Source organism: Callorhinus ursinus, unplaced genomic scaffold, assembly GCF_003265705.2.
Source record: "Callorhinus ursinus isolate GAN/ISIS: 27379988/994484 unplaced genomic scaffold, GSC_fseal_2.0 scaffold53, whole genome shotgun sequence".
NCBI lineage: Eukaryota > Metazoa > Chordata > Mammalia > Carnivora > Otariidae > Callorhinus > Callorhinus ursinus.
The window spans coordinates 7,271,992-7,293,159 of NW_027397115.1; the positions used below are offsets into that span (position 1 = coordinate 7,271,992).

The window sequence follows — 21,168 nt, forward strand, 5'->3', positions numbered from 1 at the left end:
TGCACTAACAGCATGTGTCTGGCTCTTTTTCTTACCAGCTCATGGGTTTGCAAACTACAGCCCAGGGGCCAAATTCAGCCTACCGCCTTTTTTTTTTTTTTTTTTTTTTTTTGGTATGACCTGGTTGCTAAAAATAGTTTTGAGCCTTTGGTGGGGACTGATTGTTGACAGATTTGGGAACCTCACTTCTTGACCTACAAAACCTACAAAACCTAAACTGTTCACTGCCTTGGCCCCCGTCAGCACGTTTGTTGAATCCTGAAGGAGACCAAGCTTTTTTTCTAGGATAAGGGGACTGTCTTGCCTCTTTGAATTCCCATGACATAGCAGCACTCAGTATAATCCGAAGGGTTTCTCGTTTTTGGCATAGAACTGAACTCACTTTTTTTTTTTAATTTACTCTCTGGGGTCAGATGGGGGTATGAATCCTGGCTCTGATCTGTTCTAACTGTGAGGTTGGTGCTGGGGTGGGTGTGGGGATGGCGTAGGCTGAGCCTACTTCCTTGTCTGAAAACTTGAGGCAGTAATAGCTGTTTCTCATGGCCACTGTGAGGGCTAAAGGGAGCTGTAACTGTATCAGCATCTATACAGCTTAGTGCAGGTTTGTGTTTAACAGTAGCTGCTACTGTTTCTCCAGATAGACATCCAGCTAAAGTTGTATAGTCTGGTCATAATTGCATAAACAAAATATGTAGCAATCGCAAATTTTTAAAAGATTTTATATATTTATTTGAGAGAGAGAGCACAAATGAGAGGCAGAGGGAGAGGCAGAGGGAGAAGCAGACTCTCCACTGAGCAGGGAGCCCAATGCGGGACTCGATCCCGGGACCCTGGGATCATGACCCGAGCCAAAGGCAGACGCTTAACCAACGGAGCCACCCAGGGGCCCCAGCAATTGCAAATTTTTTAAAAAATCAGTCATTTTAGGATGACTTCTCTATTTTCAGTGGTGTTGAAAATTAAGAGTTGACCTTCTGGGGGGCGTCTGGGTAGCTCTGTCGGTTAAGTAAGCATGATCTTGTGATTTCAGCTCAGGTCATGATCTCAGGGTTGTGAGATTGAGCCCCACATAGGGCTCTGTGCTCAGCAGGGAGTCTGCTTGAGATTCTCTCCCTCTGCCTCTCCCTCCACTCATGTGCCTTCTCTCTCTCTCTCTCGCAAATAAATCTTAAAAAAAGAAAAGAAAGTTGACTTTCTGTCCATGGATCTGATTCTTAATTTTCTTCCCCTTTTCTGTGTTTTTTGTTTTTTGTTTTGAGGTTGAATGAATCTCACGATACCAATTTAGAAAAGCATCTAAGGTGCCGTTAAGACAGAAGGCCTTATGTGCGGGGGTGAGTTATTCTAGGACTCTAAGAGGTGGGGATGTGTTCTTGGAGCAGTTCCTGCAGCAGGTGAATCTCTTCCTGGAGAGGCAGGTGATGCTGGTGAGGTTGGCTGGGCCGGGGAGGGACATACTTCTGGGAGGACTGTATTGACTTTGCAGGCTCGTGGGCACTCTACAAAGGCATGAAGAATTGAAATGCATTCATACATGATGTATCTTGGACCTCTTTCTTTGCAGGGACAGTGAAGGTGAAGAGCTCCAACATCCAGGTTGGAGATCTTATCATCGTTGAAAAGGTGGGTGGGATCCCGCAGTTTGTGACCGGTTGCTGTGTGAGTGTGTAAATGGGAAGTCATTGCCACTAATTCATAAATCCTAACATGTAATTTGTATATCTGGTAGAATAACTGAATGTAGGCTTTTTGGGATTCTCTCCTAAACCTTTGCCTGGGGAGGAAAATTTCTTTGCCATGAGACACCCACGTAGAATACTTTTTCAAGGTTTATGTATGCTGGTTAGCCAAAAATTCTGCTTACAAAACCAAGTTTCGATTTCCTATTTGATGTGTTTATTTTGGTGCCTTTAAAAAAAAAAACTACCATAAAGTCTTTCCTCGAAGTCAGCTTGCTGCATAAGCACATAAAAATATTTGTCATTTACCGTTTCGAGTGATTTTAGCTTGCATTTTTTGACTTAAACATTGTGCTTTTCTGTCATTTTGTGGGGAGCAGGAATGAAATGTAATATGAGAATAGTAAAAAGGGCCAATAATGCATTTTTAAAAATAGCACCATTCCTACGTTTGTGACTTCAGCAAACACTCCTGTCTCCTTTTGCTGTCTGTTTGGAAGGTCGTGGGTTTTGGGGGTGGCCCTGGAGAAGCTTGGAATAATATTTGATTAGAAAAGGATTGTATTGTAGCTTGTTTCTGTAGGAAGTGAACTGTGCTCTTTTAAAAGGATTAAATCTAAGAACTCAAAGTCGATTTGAGGTGAAGGGAAGCTCTTCTGGGTGGTAGCTCAGAAGAACCACACAAATGCTTTATGTTGTTAGATACTTCTGTGTTCATAATTAAATGAGGGCTGCTGTTGGCTTACGTCGTTTTTTTTTTTCTTGTGAATGGCTTTTGTTGCTTCTTACTACTTGACTTCCTTATTAAAATTCCACTCAAAGTCAAACATCAAGCCAGAAAATTGGTAGGAGCAGAAAGCGTGAGCGAGTGTGTGTGTGTCTTTAGTTTCAGCAGACCGCCTGGAAGAAAGCCAGCTAGGGTAGCTGGCTTTCAGCCGGGGCCCTTCTGGCTGGAATTTCAGGAGGTAATGGTTGGTTTCTCCAGAAAACTAGAAGCTCTCTTTCCGAGATAAGATTTCAATAGGGGATTAGTGAAGTAACAGCAGCGTGCAAGATTTTTCAGATTCAAAACAAAATAAATCCCCAGATCTGTCTCTGACAAAGGCAGAAACGTAAATGAGGCTGTGGGTTTCGGAGGGGGACACCCCCTCCCCACTGAGGGGGCTGGTGGGGGGGGACAGAAACCCCACACATGGCTGTTCACGGTAACAGTCTTTCTTTTCATTACACAGAACCAGCGGGTCCCTGCTGACATGATCTTCCTGAGGACATCAGAAAAAAACGGTAAACATCTGGGATCAATTTTGAAAATAACCATTAACCTTTCAGTGGTAATTTGGCAAAATAATCATTTGAAAATGGAACAGAAGTAGATGATCATTTTGGAGCCACGGAGGCAAATCAAAAACATCTCTTTTGTAGAGCAGTCTTAAAACAAAAAATGTTTTCGGTCCTTGCAGGTCAATAGATTTTGATCATCACAAAGATACAGTTAGTTGGGCCCAGGCTGAGTCCCAGCTGACTGGTCCACAGGCAGCGGCTATGATTTTCCTTTCTGAGCTGCTGTTGGGCTCAACTTCAGGACTTGGCGGGATCAGGAAGCGTGCTTCACAAATAGAAGCACGCAGAAATCCTCTCTCTTCTGAGAAAATAGCAGGAGATATGTGTGACCGTAAGAGAAGCCAGGGAGAGAGGTAGGTGGCCGTCTTGGCCCTTCGCTCACGAGTGGTGAGGTCATGCCTACCCTCACCCATGAATTTATTTATTATCACAGCCCACTTAGGCCTGAGCGAGCTCCTCCAGGCTCTTACAAGACCCTGCTCATTCCCAGTTCTTTCCCGGTGTGGCTGACACCAGTGACTGCCCACCCCATCTGATGACTCTGATCTCCTCCTCCTTTCTTTTTTGTTATTTAAGCTGTTTTGAGGAAACAAGGCTGTTTTTCGCTTGTGTACAGGCACAGTCAAATCTCTGAACATCTGAAAAAGTTTGCGTTTAGAGTACTTCAAGGTTGCTGCAACCTATTTTATTATGAATCAAATAAAAGTTGTAGATGAAATTTTATACTAAAAATACATTACCCAGAGATGGAGTGGAAGGCACCAGATTAGAAGTCTTCTTTTAAAATCTCCAGCTTTGTCCTCAGTTGGTTCTTGTGTCCTTATCTGTGAAGATAGAGTGTCATGGATTAGAGTCCCTGAAATGCTTCCCTCTCAACACTCCCCCCCCCCGAAGATTAGACATGCTTTTCCTTAATAGTGCCCAGAGGTCTTAGCTGTGGTGTCCGTGAATTCAGTGCATTCTGGGTCTGATGAAATCTACAGCTGACTCATTGCTGGGCTTGCACGTTGGACAGAAATAGGCATCCATGTGCAAGCAGGTAACGAGCACATGCTCTGGTAGCACTTCCTGCATTTTGAGCAGTCAGCCAGGGTCAACTGTAGAGTCTGCAACCCTGCTGCTGTTCTGTTCGTTTTTACACTCAGGGAAACCAAGGCTCAGAAAGGGTAAGTAACTACCAAGGACATGCAGCTAGTAAGTGGGGTAGCTAGTCTTAAATCTAGGAGTCTGGTTCCTGATAAGGTGTCCATATCTCCTGCCCAGAATGGCCTTGAATGCTAGCTGCCCTGTGCCAGCCACCATGCTGGGGGTTCTAGCACCCCAAATCTTCACAAGCAAGCTCCTGAGCTCTGTGTTCCTCCCATTTCACAGATAGGGCCTGCTGGTGTTTAGCAAAGTCAAGAAACTGGCCTAGGTTTCTACTGTGAACAGATGATGGAGTGAGGATTTGTTTTTGTTTTTTTTAAATTTATTTCTTTATTTGTCAGAGAGTGAGCACAAGCAGAGAGAACTGCAGGCAGAGGGAGAGGGAGAAGCAGGGAGCCCGATGTGGGACTCGATCCCAGTAGCCTCGGAACATGACCTGAGCTGAAGGCAGATGCTTAACTGACTGAGCCACCCAGGTGTCCCTGGAGTGAGGATTTGAATCCAGATCTTCCAACCCAAGAGCTTACAGAGGAAGTGGGAAATGGGGTATTTGTTTTCCCTTTTGGTTGTGGGCCACTAATTGGATTTTTACAAAGGCCAGAGCAGGAACTACTGAGAGCTGCCAGGGGAAGGATCCTTGAATCGAAAGCGAATAGACAGTGCCCACCTTCCTTCCATAGGGTCTTGCTTCCTGCGGACGGATCAGCTGGACGGCGAGACAGACTGGAAGCTGCGGCTCCCTGTGGCCTGCACGCAGAGGCTCCCCACTGCGGCCGTGAGTAGCTCTCCTGCAGAAACACAGACTGGCCACGGTGTCCTTATCAGGCCCTCGAACTCAGAGGCCCTCAGATGCCAGATGTGGGATGTCAGGTGTGAATGAGGGCTGACAGGATGGGGTCCTGGGCAACCCCCCCAGCACCTGTGGTTTCAAGTCACACGGCCGAGTGAAGTGGGAGCGGGGCTCTTTGGAGGGAAGCTCAGAATGTTAAGAAGCCTCAACCAGGTGCCTTGTATAAAGCTAGAAGGTAAGGCAGGTATATCGTTCCTCTGCTCAGGGTCTCCCGAGGCTTCTTGTTACTGAGAACCCACACTACAGCCCTTGCTATTGTCCTCAAGGCCCGTGTGATCTGTGTCCCTGCCTGAACCCCGACCTCAGCCTGGGTGATCTGCCTGCCCGTGCCCTCTCCCTCCTGATCAGGCATCCTCTGCGTCCCAGCGTTTGTCCTTGCTGTTTCCTCCTCCAGGGACAGTTTGTACCCCAGGGGCTGCCTGGCTGGGCCTCTCCTGAATACCTCCTGGGTTTTGTGCCTAGATCTCCTTATCTGAGAGGCATTTTCTGACCACCTTTTGCTTGCCTTCCCACCCGACTCACTGCAAGGCAGTGTCTCCGAGAGCAGAGTTCTGCCTGGTATGTTCACTACTGAATGAATACCCCATGCGTGGAACAGTGTGAGGAACAGCACACAGACCCTCTCTCGGGGTGGCCTAAGGAGTTAGGACCAGTAGGCTCTCAAGGGTCTGCAGGGCCCCACACTTCCCCATTAGCCCCACATCACTCAGGCCATGATCTGTAAAGAGAGGGGGGAGCAGGGAGCCAGAGAGTAAGTTTAAGCACGAGCCACGTGGATTGGATGTGGCCCATGGACTAGGTTACAAAGTCACAAAACATAATTTAAATGCCCAGAGACCAACATGCCCCAACAGTGGTCTGAAAGGATTAGGAAGAACATGAAAGCTTTTCCTGGGCTTGTGGTCATGTGGATTGATGCTGTTCCTTAACCGTGTTCTGTGAGGAAGGAGTGGGCAGGAGAATGTTCCATGTTAATATACCAGTAAATGTGCCCCCTGCCTTAATGATTTTTCATGGTCAGTCACAAGTGAAATAGCACCGTTATTAGTATTAATTTTTAAACCAGAATTCTAGAGCAGTGAGTATTTTTTAAATTTTATTTTATTATGTTAGTCACCATACAATACATCATTAGTTTTTGATGTAGTGATCCACGATTCATTGTTTTCGTATATAGAGCAGTGAGTTTCTAACGATGGTTGGGAGCCCCTAGGAATCCTTAGGAGGCACTGTCCTGCCCCCGCTATGGGGTTCATCTAATGAGAGGGTTCTGATTTTTCTGGGTGACGCATTTTAACTCCCTGGTAAGATTTCTCCAAGGGAAGCTTTCTGATCCTCAAAATGATTTGAAGGACTCTCTTTAAGAGACAGTCTAGAAGAGCCTAGAATCATGAAGGTGCTTCCCTGTCTGCTGCGCAGAGTTGCATTTGTCGATGTGTGCTTTGGATGTGTCAGTTTAATAAACACTCATGTTGCCCCCCCCCCCCCCCCGCCCAGCCCCCATCTGGCCCAGGCCTGGGCTGGGCTCCAGAGAAGGAGGAGATGCCACTCTTCTTTGTTGTCAGGAAACTCTTCCTTACTGGGCCGGAGGGATCTGAGTGGGGAGCAGCAACTGAGCAGAAGAACTGTATGAAAGGATGACCTGGGCATTACATGAATATATTCTTGTTAAAAAAAAGAGTATAAATAAATTGTATGGAAGGCCTTGGAGGAAGAAATAAAAAGTCTTGCTCATGCCTCTGCCACAGACCTTACCTGCTTCCCTCCGTGTAAAGTCCCTAGTGATCTTTCCAGACCTCTGCCAGCACACTTTCCTACAAATGCACAACTGTGGACTTGGTGGTGGAGGGGAGCTTATACATATATGAGATCACACTGTATTTGTGATTCTGCAACTTTTGCTCTTGTCTACTTTGAATGTATCTCGAGGTCTTTTTTTTTTTTTTTTGAGATTTATTTATTTATTTGAGAAAGAGAGCAGGGAGGAGGGGGCAGAGGGAGAGAGAATCCTCAGGCAGACTCCACGCTGAGCGCAGAGCCCCATGTGGGGCTCTCCATCTCACGACCCTGAGATCACGACCTGAGCCGAAATCAAGAGTCCGACGCTGCAGCCAGTAGCCTCTACCCCTCCTCTAGGTCCCTGTAGCCAAGGGGTATTGTCTGAATTTGCCTGGCCACCTGATTGGAGATTTTTTTTTTTTCCAATTTTTTTATTGTGGTAAAATACGGATCAAATGTACCATGTTATCATTTTAAAAATGTACAGTTCAGTGGTGTTAAGCACATTTACGTTGTGCAGCCATCACCACCGTCCATCTCCGGAGCTCTTCATCATGCAAAACAGAAACCCTGTACCCATCAAACAACAATTCCCCATTGCCCAGCCCCTGGCACCCACCGCTGTAATTTCTGTCTCTGTGAATTTGACTGCTCTAGGGACCTGATCTAAGTGGAATCATACAGTATCTGTCCTTTTGTGACCTGTTTATTTCACTTAGCGTAGTGTCCTGAAGGCTCATCCATGTGGTAGGCTGGGTCAGATTTCCCTTCCTTTGTAAGACTGGGCAATATTCCATTGTATGGATATCTCCCATTTTGTTTATCCATTTATGCATGATGGACATGTGGGTTGTTGCCATCTTTCGGTGATTGTGAATAATCCTTTTATGTACATGGCTGTACAATATCTTTGAGACCCTGCTTTCAGTTCCCAGTGAGTGGCTGCTAATCATACGGTAATTCTATGTGCAAGTTTTCGAGGGACTGCCATGCTGTTTTCCACGGTGGCTGCACCATTTTACATTCCTACCAACAGTGCACAAGTGTTCCAGTTTCTCCATCTCCTCGCCAATACTTTTTTGATGGTAGCCATCCTAATGGGCGTCAGGTGTATTTTTTGCTTTTTACCCCTCTGCCTTTTCCAGGGCTTTACACAGAGTAGGGCCCAGTAACCACTTGTTGATGGAGCACAGATCTTCATTGGTACTACCAGCTCTTGGTCACTGCAGTGGAGCAGAAAGGGGACCTCGGCCGTCAGCCAGTTTGGGAAACATGGGGTGAACACAGATAAACAGGCATCTTCACTGTGGGGTCTGCAGGGTGTCGTGGGATAGCATGTGGAGTGATTCCTAAACTTACTTAATAGAAAATTTTTTCTTCTTTTTCTTCCATCTGCCCTATACTTTTGAGAGCCTGCTTGCTGTTTGGGAGATAGAGTTGCTTTTGAAAAATTGTAGGGGCCTCCCAAAATCTTTTTAATCATGAACTTTGTTTTAACTCCAAAATGTTACCTCTGTTGAACAGGATCTCCTTCAGATTCGATCATACGTCTATGCAGAAGAGCCAAATATCGACATTCACAACTTTGTGGGAACTTTTACCAGAGTAAGTAGGCTTAGCTGACTGTGCGATCCTGCCTTGCCGAGAGCACCTGCTAGTGACAGAGACCTACAGAGAAGTGTTGACAAGTCTTTGTCAGGGGATAGCTTTGCTCCAGGGAGGGGTGAGGTTCCCCTAAGAAGCCCCACCTTGAAAGCTGACATAGTGTTCTCAATGAGGTTGGCACAGCGGGTATTTTCTCCCGGCCTCTGAACAGCTTGAATTACCTGACAGCGTAGAGCCGAGTGGTGTTAGAATTAACGGGAACTCTGTGGTGTGAAGGCAGGTACTCTTTCTGTCCCATTTGGACACGTTCACGACCTCTTCTACTCACACAAGTCCCGGCTGGCATTGTTAACAATTTTTAAGCCACTTCCCAACTATTCAGGCTAGAAATTAAACTTGGATGTCAATTATTTGAAGAATCTGGGACAGTAGATTTATAGAACCCACATTAAATTCCTGGTCTCTTTCTAGAAGCCATAGGACTGGCCAGCAAAGGGCTGTTTTTGTTTGATTTGCATCTGCATTTTAGCTCTTGCCTTGTAAGACATGTCTTCAGTATTAGAAGCCTGTCCTTCTTCAATCACAAACCAGTCTTTTCATGAATGGCCCTGGGAATGAAAACCACACCAAGGACGGTAGCTTAGGAGCTTGTCCCTTCTCTCCTGGCTGAACTGGGGGCTTCCAAATAGGGGTCATCCTCTCTTCCTGTCTTGGGAAGAGCAGGCTGGAGACAGCCTGTGGATTCTGCCAGAACCTTGGTGGATAAATGTGTGTCTGTTGGTCTTTTGCAGGAAGACAGCGACCCTCCGATCAGCGAGAGCTTGAGCATAGAGAACACGCTCTGGGCTGGTACTGTCATTGCGTCGGGTAAGGGCCCCCTTTCTGAGGAATGTGTTAGCAATTTGAAAAGGAAAGAAAATCCTTTTGTATAATTAGAATAATCATCTGTCAGTTAGGAAAATTAGCCGTCGGTCATATGGTGTTTTCCACTTGCTTCTGCCCCTCCAGGGAATTTTGCTGACATCTGATTGCCCCTCGGACGCTTGTGGACGTCTTTAAGAGAAGTTGCTCTGGCTGGTGTGCTTTTCGGCAGCGTCCACTCTGGGAATAGCCCTTAATTGCCACCTGAGATTGACATTCTAATCTCTCCCAGAAATTGGGCCAGCCTGGATGTTCTGGCCGGAAGTTGTGTCCGTGGGGGCTGCCAAGCCAGTCCTGCCAGTCTCCCCCCCCCCCCCCCGGGTGCGCAGGAAAGGGCCATGGGCCTGAGTTGGAGTCTTGGTGTTTAAAACACTGAGACGATGTGGAAATTGGTGTCTTTTACTTTTTGAACCCTGGGGTGAAACGGACCCGAAGAGGTTCCAGGGGCTGAGCGGTGTCTGCGGTAGCAGTGTTGGTAGCAGTGGGATGCCACCAGGCTGTCCAGCACCTCGTCAAGCCCTTTACGTGCATTACCCATTTCACTGACCCCTCCTACCAACCTGTTTTCTTGTGCTTGATGCTGCTCTGTGGCTCTTTAGTACAACAGGTGCTCAGGATACTCTGTGGCTAGGAAAGGGAATGGCCAGCACAGACCAGCACAAACTAAACACATGGCCGCCTTGTTTACCGTCCACAGATGAAACACTTAATGCAAACGGACAGACAGGAGTGCTTCCTTTAGGTCTCCTGCCATTTTTCCGTTTCCATTCCCTGCCCGTATTTGCAGCCTAATCTGGAATGTCTCTCAGTTCCTCCTCATGACTAAAGAAGTGAGAAATGGGTCCTTAAGGGGCGCCTGGGTGGCTCAGTCTTTAGGCGTCTGCCTTCGGCTCAGGTCACGGTCTCAGGGTAGTGGGGTAGAGCCCCACGTCGGGCTCTCTGCTCCACGGGAAGCCTGTTTTCCCTCTCCCACTCCCCCTGCTTGTGTTCCCTCTCTCGCTGTGTCTCTCTCGGTCAAATAAATAAATAAAATCTTAAAAAAAAAAAAAAAAAAAGGAAATGGGTCCTTAAGTTTCTGCACGGGTCAGGACGCACTGCCTGCCACACTGTGGCCACGCCCACATCCGAGGCCACGCCCACAGCCACGGCCACACCCACCAGCCCCTGCAGCAGCCCTTCCCCTCCAGCCTCTCCCCTGCCACGTGTCCACCCACGTCTCTCAGAACTGGTTACTCTTCCCTCCCAGTTTTTCTCCCCTTTGAAGTCATTTATTAACAAGTAATTATTCCTTTTAATATTTAATAATTTCACAGAAAAATAAGGAGTGTGTTTCGATTTGCATTTCCTAGATTGCCTGGAAGGTTGGCTTTCTTTGTGGTCTGTCTGGTCTCTTCCTTTGTTCCTTACTTTTTATACCCACTAGCTGTTTTTTCTCTTTCTCTTATTCGTTTGTGAGAGCTCTCCATTTCTGGTTTTTGAAACGATTTTATGGTGTATTTGATGTGCAGGTGTTTCATAGTGTTACCGTTCTTGTCTGGTGATAGAGGGTATCTTGTTATTGTTTTGTTTATTTCATTGTGAATAGAGGAAACATCTTTCTACACATAAGACATTTCTTAACGTTTTGGTCGATCTACTTTCTGTTTTTCTTATTGACTTGTAAGCCTGCTTCATAGCAGAGAGAATATCAAACTGTCATCTCGTATGTGACGCAAATCTCTTTTCCAAGTTTATTGTTTGTCTTTTGTTTTTGTCTTTGATGTGCTTTGTTTGGTTGTTCCAGATAGAAATTCTAAATATTGATGTTATCCACATTTCCATAGAAACGGAATTCCTAGGGCAAAGGGCATATACATTTTACATTTTGGTTGACCCTGCAAACTTCCTCTTCTTCTAAATAAATCACACTCCTGATAATCTGACCTTATATGTACATCCTAGCTAACACTGTCTTCTGTTTGACTTTTTAATTTCTGCCCATTTGATAGCCGTTGAATAAATATCTGATTTACTGATTTGCCTTTTAAAAGTTATTTGTGGGGGTGCCTGGCTGGCTCAGGTGGTGGAACATGTGACTCTTGATCTTGGGGTTGTGGGTTTGAGCCCCATGTTGGGTACAGAGATTATTTAAAAAAAAATCTTTTTCTTTTTTTTTTTTTAAGATTTTTATTTGTTTGAGAGAAGCGGGGGGGGGGCGCGGAGGGCGGCGGGCAGAGGGAGAGAGAGAGAGAATCCCAAATAGACTCTGAGCGCAGAGCTAGATGTGGGGGCTCGATCACAACCTCGAGGTCATGACCTGAGCCGAAATCAAGAGCCAGATACTTAGCTGACTGCGCCACCCAGGCGTCCCAAAAATAAAATCTTAAAAAAAAAAATTATTTGTGAAGTTAGATTTTTTAAATGTTTTTTTTTATTTGCATTTTTTCATTTGCATTTTTAAAATGTATATGTGAATTGCCAGTTTATGCCCTATGCCCATTTTTTGGGGGGTTGATGGGTTCATTTAAAAAATGATTTCTTGGGCACTTGGGTGGCTCAGTCGGTGAAGCATCTGCCTTCGCTCTGGTCATGATCTCAGGGTTCTGGGATCCAGTCCTGTACTGGGCTCCCTGCTCAGCAGGGAATCTGCTTCTTTCTTTGCCCCTTTCCCCTGCTCATGCTCTCTCAAATAAATAACATCTTTTTTTAAAGAAGATGTTATTTATTTATTTGACAGAGAGAGAGAGAGAGAGAGGGAACACAAGCAGGGGGAGTGGGAGAGGGAGAAGCGGGCTTCCCGTTGAGCAGGGAGCCCGATGCGGGGCTTGATCTCAGGACCCTGGGATCATGACCTGAGCCGAAGGCAGACATTTAACGACTGAGCCACCCAGGTGCCCCTAAATAAATAAAATCTTAAAAAAAATTTAAAAAAGTGATTTCTAAGAACTCTATATCCTAAGAATAGCATTCTTCTGTTTCTTATCTTAATTGCAATTACTGTCTCCCAGTTGATCTCATTCGTATTTTGGCACAAAAATTTTAAAATTTTTACATCCTCAAACCTGTTGATTTTTTTTTTTTCTTTACATTTCTGGTTTTTGTGCCATGCTGAGAAAATCTTACCTGCTTGACAATGAGAAAAATACACTGATGTTTTCTTGGAGTGTTTATATAGTTTCATATTAAAATATTTGAATTCATGGAGCGAAGTTAGGAAAACTTACTGGCAGAGGGGCCTTACCTCGGCTCCAGCCCGAAGCTCTGGACCCTTGTGCTCAGTCTGTGCGTGTGGCCCCATATCCACAGTGCCCGTGAGGACTGGACATGTGTGAAAGGAGAAAGCGCACACTTTGGGATGGAGAACAGCAGGTGGAATAGGGGGTGTGAACGGAGATCAGAACACGAGGGGGTAGAATTCCCCGTGTTGTGCTGTATCTGGCACACGCAGAGCTGGAAGCTCAGGGCGCCCGGGATGTGCACATCTCTTCACCAGGCTGTAACGTGAATGGTACACACGTCATTCCTTGCAGGCAGGTGTCCTTCTGTTTCTTCTTCCGTTTTATCGAAAGCACGTATACGGAAAGTAACTAAATCCCAAACATAGCACCAGTGCTCTGATCAGTAATCAGGGTTTTGTCAGCCCCCCAGAGGTCCCCCAGCTGCCTTCCAGTCCCCCCCACAGCTACCTTTTTAAAAAAGATTATTTATTAGAGAGAGCAGAGCTAGTGAGAGCGAACACGATGCGGGAGGGGCAAGGGGGGCAGAGAAGCAGGCTCCCTGTTGGGTAGGGAGCTGGATGCATGTGGGCAGGGCCGGGTGGGGCTCTATCTCGGGACCCCAAGATCATGACCAGAGCAGAAGGCAGATGCTTAACCAGCTGAGCCACCCAGGTGCCCCAAGGGTGACAGCTGCATTGATTCCTGATAGCTTTGAGTCGTTTGGTTAGGCATTTGTTTTAACAATATTAACATTTTATTTTATTTTTTTTTTAAGATTTTATTTATTTATTTGAGAGAGAGAATGAGATAGAGAGAGAGCATGAGAGGGGAGAGGGTCAGAGGGAGAAGCAGACTCCCTGCCAAGCAGGGAGCCCGATGCGGGACCCGATCCTGGGACTCCGGGATCATGACCTGAGCCGAAGGCAGTCGCTTAACCAACTGAGCCACCCAGGTGCCCACAATATTAACATTTTAGTAATAAATTCACATCCACGTGTCTGTCTGGTGTTTATTCTGGTGATTTTCTTCTCCCCTGCCTGCTTCTTTCCGTGCAGCAAAAAAACAACAACACAAAAAACTTTTTATTTTTTTGAAAAATTTTGTAAAGAATTTTTAAAATTTCATTTTAAGTGTAATCTACTCCCCAAAGTGAGGCTCGAACTCATGACCCTTAGATCAAGAGTTGCATGCTCTTGATCTGACTGAGCCAGCCAGACCTCCCCCCCCCCCCCAAAATTTTTTTTTCTTGAGCGTCTCTATGTGATGCTGCCACACTCTGTTGCTAGGTCCTGGAGCTGCAGTGGCATGCCGGAAAATCCTTGTCTCCATCCTTGTGGTATTTGTAGTTTACTCTAAACTTAATACAGATTACAGAGGAGATGGGAGGAAATGGGGGCAGTTCTCTGAAATCCCTCTGAAACCAGTATAAAGGGAAGCGATTTAAGTGGCCATGTGGAGAATTCTGAGGTGGAGGGACCTGTCAGCCTTACTCTCAGAGATGAACAGTAATGAGTCTTCTATTTATCAGGCTCTTTTTATTTACGAAGTGTTTTGCTGCCGTTTTCTTGTTTTGGTCTCACAACATTAAATGGGGATTTAATGGAATGAAGAATGGAGTCTCAGAGAGGTTAAGCAACTTGCCTAAGGTCACACAGCCTAGGAGGTCCTCTCCTGGGAGGCAGAGAGTGTAAAACAGGTTGGGATCTTGAAGATGGGAGAAAAGATTTCAAAGTTGTGATTGGTGATGTGGGAAGAGAAAGAGCAGTGATTCCAATGATCCAGTGGCATCACCTGCCAAGTCCTCCCGCGGGTGTAGGTTTCGGAGTGAGTCTGAGAAGCTGGACATTTACTGTTACCTCAGCTGGCCTCAGTTTCCCCTGCTTCTCAGTGAGTAGTCCTCTGCATTCCGATACTAATGCACGCATGAAGTTATACACAAGCCATTTCCTCCTGGTGCTCCACTCAAGAAACAGCCATCGTTAGTCATCTTAATTCTGTGAGATTTCACTTCTCTGTTCTCTTTATAATCTAACGCCTGTGTTTTAGTCACTCGGCTGTTATCACTTAAAAGTTTAAAAAAATGAAAAAGCTTGCCAGGCAGTGCCTAGGGTCCAGCTGCCTTGGCTGGCATCAACCTAGAGAGGACGCGGTTATTCATGGCGACCCAATCCAGTGCTGCTAGGCTGAGTCATCCCTGGGGTGAGATAGGGAAGGGATGGGGGTGCGGCCTGGGGGCTTGGCAGAGTCGGTGGCCCTGGTATTACAGGGCCCTGTTCTTCAAAGACTCTCCAGTTGGTTGTGCGGCTGCCTCCCCCCACCCCAGTCCTCAGCAGATCAGTCTCTGGCCCTGCTGTCTCCCTGTGCACCTTGCCACGTGGGTTTGATCATGTCCAGCTGGTCTAGACTCTGTTCAGTGGGACTCGTCCCGCGGTCGCACGCTTGAATGTCGCAGCAGTGTCTCACTGCTGTAAACATTTCTGAAAGCTCACTCTTGGGGGTAGCATTTATCTTGTCGCAGACAGGGACAAAGAGGTCACAGAGTAGGCCCCGACCCCAGGACCGTGCTGCTGTGGAGAGTTAGGGAGAACTTGATGTGACACCCGACCACAGCATTCTGACTTGGAGAAACCAGCTGGCCGAGGATTCTGCACTTTGCCCACTGCAGAGGGCGGGAGGGGGGACATTGGAGCTGACAGCATGGGAAGTGGGGGGCAGAGAGGCTTGGGTCACGAGGTCTGGAAGGGGCGGATTGGGCTGGGTGGGGACCAGGATGAGCCGAGAGCCTGCCCCTGGATAAAAGGAGTGCCCGTGCTTGACACCTGCTGGTAATATGGACCCAGTGTCACCAGATCTCCTGATTCTCCAGGAGAAGCCAGAATTCTCAATTTTTTATATGAAAGTTCCTGTATTTAAAAGATGGCAATGAATTCAAAACCCTTGAAGCCCAGTATAGACCAAACCAGCGCACGTGTGTGGTTTCTCTCTTGGTGACTGTGGCTGGTGTTTAGATATTATGGAAGTGGTTTTGGCCTTGAGCTCAGGCAGGCACTGGGGAGAAGGGCCATTTTCATTTCAGCCTTGGGAGGCCTCATGGTTGGCCGGCGCTAGTGGAGGACCTGTTCAGGGGCCCTTGTTATTAGCACCCTCTTGAACCCTGGACCTCGGCGACCGAGACTGAACACATCTGTGCAGGAGCCATCTGCCAAGGAGCCAGCAAGTGGGCTCTCCCGGCCTGCCATCTGCTGAGCCTGCCTGGAAGGGACTGCACTGTGTGCATTAAGTGCGGAGCAGGGACTTCAGTATCTCCTCCCGCGGCTTTGTTGGGGAGACACAGTCCCAGCACTTCCTCTGGGCTTGGGCTCTGTTTGAAGCTCTCTGACGTTTTGCATCTCCCTCTGAGGGAGGAGAGTTGAGGTGTTTCTTGTTCCCAGCAGAGACCAGATTGCTTGTGTACCTGGCACCCTCCCTGAGAGCTTGGTGGGGCTGGCCCCTTGTCAGGGTTCAGGCTCCTGCTCAGGTGTCCTGAACTCAGAGACTGCTTCTCTGACCCATACCAACCAGCAGGCTTTTCCAGCTCCTTTCCTGTCTGTTCCTCCACCTGATTTTCACGATGGCGCCTGCCGCCATCCGTGATTACCTGTTTCTTGTTTCCTCCTTCATCATCTGTCTTCCCCACTGTGTTGAGCGCTTTCGTGGCATACACTCAAAAGGGGAGACAGGTAAATGTTTAATCGATATTACCAGTTTCACCCCGAAACAGACTGTTCCCGTTTACACTCCAGCCAACAGAAAGTTACAACAGGGCCCATTTCTCCGCCTCTTGGTGGAGACGCTGGATGTTATCAATCTGTGGAGTTTTTGTTGTTAAGATAGGGAAAAGAGTGGCTTATTTTGCATTTTTTAAAAAGATTTTATTTATATGACAGAGAGCCAGAGAGCACAAGTAGGGAGGCAGGCAGAGGGAGAGGGAGAAGCAGGCTCACCGCGGAGCAGGGAGCTGGATGTGGGGCTTGGTCCCAGGACCCTCGGATCATGACCGGAGCCGAAGGCAGATGCTTAACCGCTTAACGGACTGAGCCACCCAGGCATCCCTTATTTTGCATTTCTTTGATTACTCACAAAGTTGAGCATCTTTTCTCGAGAATGTTAACTGGCCTTTTGTGTTTCTTCTATAAATTGTTGACTTTTAGAAAGACTGATAAGCGGGGCTGGGGGAGGCGTGAGAGGGGGTGGGGAAGTTCTCAGGAAAGAATGGTCATCTGGACAGATAACCCCCAAGTATTCTAGTTAGACGCAGAATCAGCGGGAAGAAGGCTCTAATCAGAAGAGTGTGTTCGTAAGTTTCCATAATGATGTGTGAACATAAGGCATGTTCCAAGCACCTCTGGAAGCCTCTGAGGGCGGAGGCATGAAGGACAGACCTCCACTACCCCCCCCGCCCCCCCCAGGGGACCCCATAGACCCTCGCTGAACAGTAGACCTTTTAGCAACAATAATGGCGCTCTGTATCTTCGCAGTGACTACCAAGCCCTTGAAACTGTGTGAAAGTGGAGGGAAGGTAGAGAACTGGATATACTACTTTCTGTTGAATTTAAATTGTATTGAAATTGAAATGGCGGCCTGTGGCCAGTAGCTACCGTGCTGGTCCTTGTGGCTCTGGCTCATCATCTGTGTTAACATTTCTTTGCGTTGCGCTTTTCTCGTTCCAGGTACTGTCGTGGGTGTTGTTCTTTACACGGGCAGAGAACTCCGGAGTGTCATGAACACTTCAAATCCTCGAAGTAAGGTGTGTACGTGGTCAGAGGATGATGCCTTTCCTTGTCACAACTTTCTGACTTGATGGAGTTTGATGATTGGTGCTCGTGGGCGAGAAGCTAGCTTTAAAGACAGGAGCACCTAACACTCTTATTTTATTTATATAGACTTACTGTCTTTCATTTTTTTTTTTACAGTTTTTTTTTTTATTCATTTGGGGCAGGGGAGAGAGAGAGAGAGAGCACAAGCAGGGGGAGTGGGAGAGAGAGAAGCAGACTCCCCGCTGAGCAGGGAGCCCGATGCAGGGCTCAATTCACAGACCCTGAGATCATGACCTGAGCTGAAGGCAGATGCTTCACGGACTGAGCCACCTGGGCACCCGTCTTCTTAATTGTTAAAAAAACAAAAAAACAAAAAACAAAACAATCAGAATTCTTTGAGGTCCCTTAGTTGTCTCTTAGGAACCCCAGCCCCTGGAGCCCAGTGTTCTCAGCCAAAGATATAGGGATTGATGGGTCCCACTGTCTCACCTGGGGGGCAGGTGTTCTTGAGTGAAGGACCAGTTCTCCAGGTGGGCTCCAGGGTGCACCGGCTAACCACAAGCTCCCCTGTGCCTCGTCCCACAGATTGGCCTGTTTGACCTGGAAGTGAACTGCCTTACCAAGATCCTCTTTGGTGCTTTGGTGGTGGTGTCGCTGGTCATGGTCGCCCTTCAGCACTTTGCTGGGCGTTGGTACCTCCAGATCATCCGCTTCCTCCTCTTGTTTTCCAACATCATTCCCATCAGGTAAGCAGAGAATGAGCCATGATGTTTTCTTCTGTTTACTCGTGGTCCCTTTGAAGAATGATGATGGAAAGCCCTGCTCTGTGGCTCCAGCAGGGGAAGTGCAATTCCTCCCTGAACCAACCTTTCCTGAATTAGTCTTCACTCAAAAGATCTTGCTTGCCTGCGCTGTGCCAGGGATGCCATTTAGGGCCCATCTCATCTGCTGGCTCAAGAGGTTGGTGGTGGCTGCTGGGGCGCTGTGTTGAGACAGATCCTGGGCCCGGGTCTGTGCTTAAATGGAAATATGGTGATTGATTAGCAGTGGTGGCACATGCCACCTGTTTGCCTGCCTTCCTTGGAGGCTGAATAAATGCTCTTAGAAAAATGATACAGGTAATTGTCATAGTAGGGAAAAACAGAGATTCACAGTGGCAAAAGAATAAGATCAGAATCACCTCCCATCTCGCAACTGAGTGATAGGTGCTCTTAATATTTTGGCATATATTTTTTCTAAGCTGCTTTCTATTTTAAAGGGGGATTCTTTCTGCTTTACGTAAAATCTATTTTTTTTTTTTTTTTTTTTACAGAGAGCTGTGTTGCAGATAACTTTGCCCATCAAATATATTGGTACCCCATTAGAACTGCCCTATTATATATTCTAGGTTTAACTATTTAGCTCTGTATTATTGGGGACTTGTTTCTACTTTCCCCCATAACTGATGTTTAGTAAATCATTATTAAAATAAATCATTTTTTTCCCCCTGAAGCTTCTAGTGCTTATAATCTCTATCTTAAACTTGATTTGTTGCCTTACGATTTGTCTTGCTCTTTGGGTATTTATATCATCCCAGCTAGAATTTATGTTTTCCTGAGGATAGGGATTGTAGTTTTGGTACCGCAGTGTCCCTAGAACCAGGGGGATTGGACCCCTAGCCATTGTGGTCTAGGTCATGGTTTCAAAGAAAAATACATCTGCTTTATCACCAGCGAAAAAGTGTTTGTGGTGTAATGTTAAGTGAAGTTGTAATCTTTAAAGGTCTGTCTACAACGTGATTGAAAATTAGTGAGTTGAATCTTCACGTGGCCAATGACGAGCCAGTAAAATAGTAGGCAGTTTGGTTAATTTATAGGAGTATGAATGAATTTGACGTTCTTTTGATTTTACTTTTTGCAATAAAATAATATTTCAAGATGAATAGAATACATGTAAATGGAATATTATTCAGCCTTAAGAAGGAATGAAATTCAGACACACAGTACAACAGGGATGAACCCTGAAGGCATTACGCTGAGTGACATCAGCAGGTCCCAGAAGGACAAATGCTGTATGAGTCTTCCCACGTGAGGTCCCTAGAGCAGTCAAGTTCAGAGAGACAGAAAGGAGAGTGGTGGGTGCCAGGGGCTGGAGGCCTTAAGGGGACAGTGGGGGGTTGTTGTTTAATGGTTATGGGATTTCAGTATGGGAAGATACAATGTTCTGGAGAGGGATGGTTGCACAGCAGTGTGTTTATACTTAATGCCACTGAGCTGCACACCTAATGGTTTCTCTCTCTCTCTCTCTCTCTTTTTTTTAAAGAGATTATTTGAGAGAGAGAGAAAGAGGGAGAGTGTGGGGTGGGGAAGAGGGGAGAGGGAGGAGCAGAGTCCCGGCTGATCTGACGTGGGGTCTGATCCCAGTGTCCTGGGATCATGCATGACCTGAGCCGAAGGCAGACGCTTAACCCACTGAGCCACCCAGGCGCCCCCCTTTTCAGTATTTTAAAAGCATTTTAGACTTTCATTGTTTTATTTTAGTCCAAAACAAAATAACTTCGTGGAAGTGATGATTTGAGATATCTGAGAGTGCTGTTGACTCTTATTAAATCTGTGGATCTGGGGGCGCCTGGGTGGCTGAGTCATTATGCGTCTGCCTTCAGCTCAGGGCATGATCCCAGGGTCCTGGGATCGAGCCCCGCATCGGGCTCCCTGCTCTGCGGGAAGCCTGCTTCCCCCTCCCCGACTCCCCCTGCTCGTGTTCCCTCTCTCGCTGTGTCTCTCTCTGTCAAATAAATAAATAAAATCTTTAAAAAAAAAAAACCTCTGTGGATCTGGCCTCAAGGCTGTGCGACCATGGAGAGGGTTTCCAAATGTTGTGGCACCGCTGGTGTGTTTTGGGGTCCTCGCTGTCCGCAGACAGACACATAAGGAGCCTCGAGGGTATCCTGTTAACCTGTTTGCTCTGGTGTCCTGACTAGCCTGCGTGTGAACCTCGACATGGGCAAGATTGTGTACAGCTGGGTGATTCGGAGGGACTCGAAAATCCCTGGGACTGTGGTTCGTTCCAGCACCATCCCTGAGCAGCTGGGAAGGATTTCTTACTTACTCACGGACAAGACAGGTGAGCTGTTTCCGGGGCCTTCCCAGGCTTCATGGTGAGGGGAGGGACTTGGATTCTCTTTCTGGAGACGTTCGAGATGGATGCTTACTGCTGTTTTATTCTCTTCACCTTTTGATGAATGTTGATTCTTTGGTGATGATGCTGGTGACGATTGTCCTCACCATCAAGAAGCAAAACCTTATACGGTACTAGTTATGAGCAAAGCACTTTTCTGGGTGTTCATAGAGGGTTGTTTAGTTAATCCTCAACCTCATCTTGTGAGGTAGGCATTTTAATACCCATTTTACAGATGAGGAAATGAGGCGTGGGGAGGTTGACTGCCTTGTGAGAAGCACAGGGTGACAGAAGCAGGCTTCGGGCTTGGGCAGTCTGGCTTTGAGTCCTCATCACCGCACCCCAAAACACTGCTCCACAATTTACCATCAGAGTGGCTAAGAGCAAGGATGGGGGGGAGTGGGGACACCTGGGCTTAAGCTTCCTCTCTACCGCTTAGTGACCGTGGGACAAAAGTGAATCTGTTGCAAAGATCTGGGGTGGCTCACCACATCAGAGAAAAATGAGGTTTCAGGAAGGAACAGAACCAGAAAATTTCTGGGTACGTCAGTATCAGAACCCCTGGGATAGTCTCTGTAGGACTCTCCCATTGGGGTGAGAGATTCAGATTCAGAATCTCAAGATTCAGATTCCTTCCGAACAGAATCTAGTGTAAGTCATGTGCCACCATCTTGGCTGATGGAATGAGTCAGGCACCC

General features: G+C 46.9%; 1 protein-coding gene across 1 annotated transcript in view; it reads left to right on the top strand.

Moving 5' to 3' along the window:
- LOC112809917 (probable phospholipid-transporting ATPase IIA) overlaps window positions 1–21,168 on the top strand; it is a 121,430-nt gene that overhangs the window by 51,136 nt on the left and 49,126 nt on the right. The window contains exons 5-12 of the mRNA XM_025853323.2: window positions 1,565–1,623; window positions 2,912–2,963; window positions 4,847–4,941; window positions 8,320–8,400; window positions 9,192–9,267; window positions 17,228–17,304; window positions 17,900–18,060; window positions 20,274–20,416. Coding sequence (XP_025709108.1) covers window positions 1,565–1,623; window positions 2,912–2,963; window positions 4,847–4,941; window positions 8,320–8,400; window positions 9,192–9,267; window positions 17,228–17,304; window positions 17,900–18,060; window positions 20,274–20,416 — 744 coding nt within the window. The remainder of the gene's footprint in view (window positions 1–1,564; window positions 1,624–2,911; window positions 2,964–4,846; window positions 4,942–8,319; window positions 8,401–9,191; window positions 9,268–17,227; window positions 17,305–17,899; window positions 18,061–20,273; window positions 20,417–21,168) is intronic.